This window comes from Carlito syrichta, unplaced genomic scaffold (assembly GCF_000164805.1).
Source record: "Carlito syrichta isolate Samal-C Ts95f unplaced genomic scaffold, Tarsius_syrichta-2.0.1 Scaffold316279, whole genome shotgun sequence".
NCBI lineage: Eukaryota > Metazoa > Chordata > Mammalia > Primates > Tarsiidae > Carlito > Carlito syrichta.
This window is the reverse complement of record NW_007260375.1, coordinates 18,794-23,356: the sequence shown is the minus strand read 5'-3', so window position 1 is coordinate 23,356 and position 4,563 is coordinate 18,794. Positions and strand designations below refer to the sequence as shown.

Here is a 4,563-nt window from a genome sequence, read left to right as displayed (position 1 = left end):
TATTTTTTCTGACTTAGACTGTCAACTCTATGGGGCAATTAGACAGTTCCCGGTCCACAAACATGCTCAACAAACATATTTTCTTTTTTTTTTCTGAGTTGGAGTCTCCCTCCGTCACCCAGACTGGAGTACAGTGGCCGCTCCCAGCCACTGCAGCCTCGACCTGCTGGGCTCCCGCGATCCTTCCACCTCAGCCTTCCAAGTAGCTGGAACTACAGGCGTGCGCTACCACACCCAGCTAACTTTTTATTTATTGTAGAGATGAGGTCTCGCCAAGTTGCCCAGGCAGGTCTCGAACCTGTGGGCTCAGGCAATCCACTCACCTCAGCCTCCCAAAGCGCTGGGATTACAGGCTGAGCCACCGAGCTCGGCTGGAATTTATTTATAAAAAGTTATGAGTTTATTCTCACATTTGAACTTTAGTCACCTCCAAAGTCCTCTCCGTGTGATGCAAGACAGCCATCGAGACGCGTTTTCAACCCTGCTCACAACAGTTTTTGAACTCATCCATGTTGGTGTCATTTAGGACTTCTGCTGTTTTTTGTTTCGGAGGACATTTTCCACCCAGGGAAACCGTGGTGGTTCACGCCTGTCATCCCAACACTTTGGGAGGCGAGGCAAAAGGATTGCCTGATGAGCTCAGGGGTTCAAGACCAGCCTGGGCAACCTGGCGAGACCTCATTTTATACAAAAGTTAAAAAAAAATTAGCCAGGTGTGATGGCGTGTGCCTGTCGTTCCAGCTCCTCGGGAGGCTGAGGTGGAAGGATCGCCGGAGCCCAGGAGGTTGAGGCTGTGGTGAGCTGTGATCGTGCCACTGCGCTCCAGCTTAGGCAACAGAGCGAGACTCTGATTCAGAAAAAGAAAGAAAGAAGGAAGGAAGGAAGGAAAAGAAAGAAAGACAGACAGACGTAGAAAGAAAGAAAATGTCATTCAGGGCGAGAGTAGGTGAGTAGGGAAGGTGGGGCACAGGGGCCATTTTTGGTTAAAAACTGCTGAGCACTCCGCATGCAGCGTGGACGGGCGCTCATAAAAACTTCATCATGAAATGGGCAAACACATTGAAAGAATCTCCAAAAAAAATCCACTGAAGCCGAGTGTGGCTTTTCCCAACAAAGCTCTCTGGTCCATGGATGCCGATGGGTTCCTAGGACACTCATCTGGGGGAAGGCTTGGGCTTCAAGGGGCCTGCCCTCCAGAGGATGATTCTGGGGTCCGTTGGGGTCACCCCCTCGTGGAGTGACATTTGAGAAACGAGAGATGTTCTTAATAGCTGCCACAAAGGTGGCTCTTCCCGCGGGTTCGAGACCCGCCTGGGCAACTTGGCAAGACCTCATCTCTACAATAAATCAAAAAATTAGCCTGGCATGGTGGTGCCACTGCACTCCAGCCTGGATGACAGAGTGAGTCTTCGACTCAAAAACAAAAACAAAAACAAAAAGCAAAGGTGGCTCTTTGAGCCCACAGAGACACCCAAGCAAAACTGCAGTTTGCTACCACCGTTAGCTCTGTGGCAGCTCAGCCCGGTGTATGAGTCATGGAGGGTGCCATCGGAGGCCCTGGGGGGGTCAGCAAGGAGGGGCCGGCCAGGCGGGGCTGCCCGCGGTGTTGGTCCCTGGGGGGGGAGTGCCCCAGGCTGAGGAAGGAGCCACGCCGGGCTTGGAGCTCAGTGGCGGCCTTCGTGAACTTTCTCTGGGGCGTCTGGGGTCCAAGGTCAAGTCACGGATGAGGGGCGGCCGGCGAGCCTCGTGCTCTCTCGTGTTCTCCCGCCCTCCGACCGCAGGAAACCGTGCCCTTCGGCGACGCGGTGCTGGCGACACACGACACGTGCATCGGGAGTGAGATCTGCGAGGAGCTCTGGACGCCCCACAGGTCAGCCCACGCCCCGGGCCGTCGGGTCCTGTCCTCACCCGGCTGGCCAGGAGGACCTGCGACTGCAGGTGACTGGGGCTGTGGCCGTGGGGACGCCGGGGGAGGAGCACAAGGGCCGCCCGGAGCGTGGCTGGAGGGCTCCAGCCGTCTCCCCTCTTGGCCCGCCTCTGCCGCAGCCCGCACGTGGACATGGGCCTGGACGGCGTGGAGATCGTCACCAATGCCTCAGGCAGCCACCACGTGCTGCGCAAAGCCCACGCCCGGGTGGATCTGGTGACGATGGCCACCACCAAGGTGGGTGCCGGGCCGGGCTACCTGGGGTGTGCCGTGGGGTGGGCTCTTTTTCACAGGCCGTTGGAGGCCCCCTGTGCCTGGCTCAGGGCTGGGCCCGCCATGGACATTCAGCACGGGAACCACGGCCTGTGTTTGACGGGCGTGCCCTGCATGCTCCTGGGCCTCACAACACGGCCACCCTGGGGGCTGCCACCATCACCCTCTCTGCCGTGCCCTGGAGCTGGGACGCGCCCCTGGTCTGCGGGCACTCCTGTTCTGGGGCGGTGAGACGTGGGAGACATGACACTGCTCCGTCGTCCATGGGGTTTGAATCACTGCTTCATCCTCCTGGTGTCAGCTACCCTGAACCCCATCGTGTCCCGGGGAGACGACAGGTCACCTCGTAGGGTTTCCTGGCGAAAGCACGTGCCACGTGATGCCCGGGACTAAGACGGCCAGGCGCCTCGTGGCTGCATGGCTGTGTCTGTCCCAGCAGGCGCGTGTTCCTCTGTCAGGGTGGGGACCCGGTAGTGTCTGGGAGCGGGGGAGGGGAGGAGGGCTGATGCCTGCAGGCTGGTGTCCTGTGTCTGCGCCAGTGGCAGGGGGCGGGGGGCGGGCCACGACTGACCACCCGTCGCGGGTGCTGCCCTTTCCAGAACGGTGGGATCTACTTGCTGGCCAACCAGAAGGGCTGCGACGGGGATCGCCTCTACTACGACGGCTGTGCCATGATCGCCATGAACGGCAGCGTCTACGCCCAGGGGTCGCAGTTTTCCCTGGACGACGTGGTAAGGAGCGCGGGTGGCCGTGGGAGCCGTGTGTCCCCCTCGCCCTGGCTGCCCTCTTCACCTCCCCATGAGCGAGTGTTTCAAGAAACCCTGGCAGGGGGTCTTGCCTGCTGTGTGGGGTCCCCTGGGAGCCAGGGGCGGGGACAGTCCTCGCCCTAGGCTCTGGGGTCAGCCAGAGCCGCAGACACACGCCAGACAGATGAGCATGGCGGCCTCTGATGTGACATAGGCACACAGTCCAGAATGAGGACTCGGGCCTCGCAGGGCCCAGGAACAGAGGGGGTGGCCCGGGGCTGTGGGAGTCACAGGGGGCGGGGTCACCCTGAGGGCTGGCAGGGAACCCCAGGGCCCACCCCTCCCATGAGCCCACGCTGTGCCTGGTCTGCATGGCGGGGCTTGGACGGGGTCCCCGTGTCTGGCTGGGTCCTTATCCTGGGAGCAGAGTGGGCAGCGGAACTGGCGTTGACGCCATTGGAGGCCCTCTCGGCCTTCTCCTGGGTCGAGGCTGTGTATGTTAAATCAAGGCTGTGCACTGTGCAAGTCCTGGGAGGCAGGTGGGTTCGTGCTCTGAGCGGGAAGCCTTGGCCTGGGAGGCTCTCCAGCCCACAATGGCCGGCCGGGTGGGGGACGGCCCGGGCGCTGTGAGCGGGTTTGTTTGTTTACTTATTTATTTATTCATATTTTTGAGTTGGAGTCTCCCTCTGTTGCCCAGGCTGGAGTGCAGGGGCAGGCTCCCGGCCACCGCAGCCTCAACCTGCTGGGCTCCGGCGATCCTTCCGCCTCAGCCTTCCAAGTAGCTGGAACTACAGGCATGCTACCATGCCCCGCTAATTTTTTGATTTACTGTAGAGATGAGGTCTCGCCAAGTTACCCAGGTGAGTCTCGAACCTGCAGGCTCAAGCAATTCACTCACTTCGGCCTCCCAAAGCACGGGATTATAGGCTGAGCCACCGAGCCCATCTTGTAGTAAAGTTTAAAGTCTGGAAGTGGCCGGGCTCGGCAGCTCAGCCTGTAATTCCGCGCTTTGGGAGGCTGAGGTCAGTGGATTGCCTGAGCCTGCGGGTTCGAGACCCGCCTGGGCAACTTGGCGAGACCTCGTCTCTACAATAAATCAAAAAATTAACCGGGCATGGTAGCGGGCGCCTGTAGTTCCAGCTACTATGAAGGCTGAGGCAGAAGGATCGCCGGAGCCCAGCAGGTCGAGACTGCGGTGGCCAGGAGCGTGCCACTGGCCTCCAGCTCGGGCGACAGAGTGAGACTCCAACTCAAAAAATAAAGAAACAAATATATAAATAAACAAATAAAGTCTGGAAGGGTGCTCAGCCTCACTAATCATCAGAGGAATGCAAATCAAAACCACAATGAGATATCACCTAACTCCTATAAGGATGGCCATCACTGATAAATCTAAAACAATAAATGCTGACATGGTTGTGAAAAAAAGACAATGCTTCTACACTGTTGGTAGCAGTGCAAGCTAGTTAAACTCTATGGAAAGCAGTGTGGCAATTCCTAAAAGAACTAAAAATTGACCTTCCATATGATCTAGCAATCCTGCTCTTGAGAATACACCTGGAGGAACAAAAAATCATTCTACCAAAAAGACACCTGCTCATGCATGTTCATAGCTGC

General features: G+C 58.0%; 1 protein-coding gene across 1 annotated transcript in view; it reads left to right on the top strand.

Annotated features, from left to right (window-relative positions):
- The window catches only part of LOC103276627 (glutamine-dependent NAD(+) synthetase-like), a 21,331-nt gene extending 18,241 nt beyond the window's left edge, over window positions 1–3,090 (top strand). Inside the window, exons 7-9 of the mRNA XM_008074030.1 lie at window positions 1,782–1,870; window positions 2,047–2,164; window positions 2,800–3,090. Coding sequence (XP_008072221.1) covers window positions 1,782–1,870; window positions 2,047–2,164; window positions 2,800–3,090 — 498 coding nt within the window. The remainder of the gene's footprint in view (window positions 1–1,781; window positions 1,871–2,046; window positions 2,165–2,799) is intronic.
- Window positions 3,091–4,563: the final 1,473 nt, after the last annotated feature.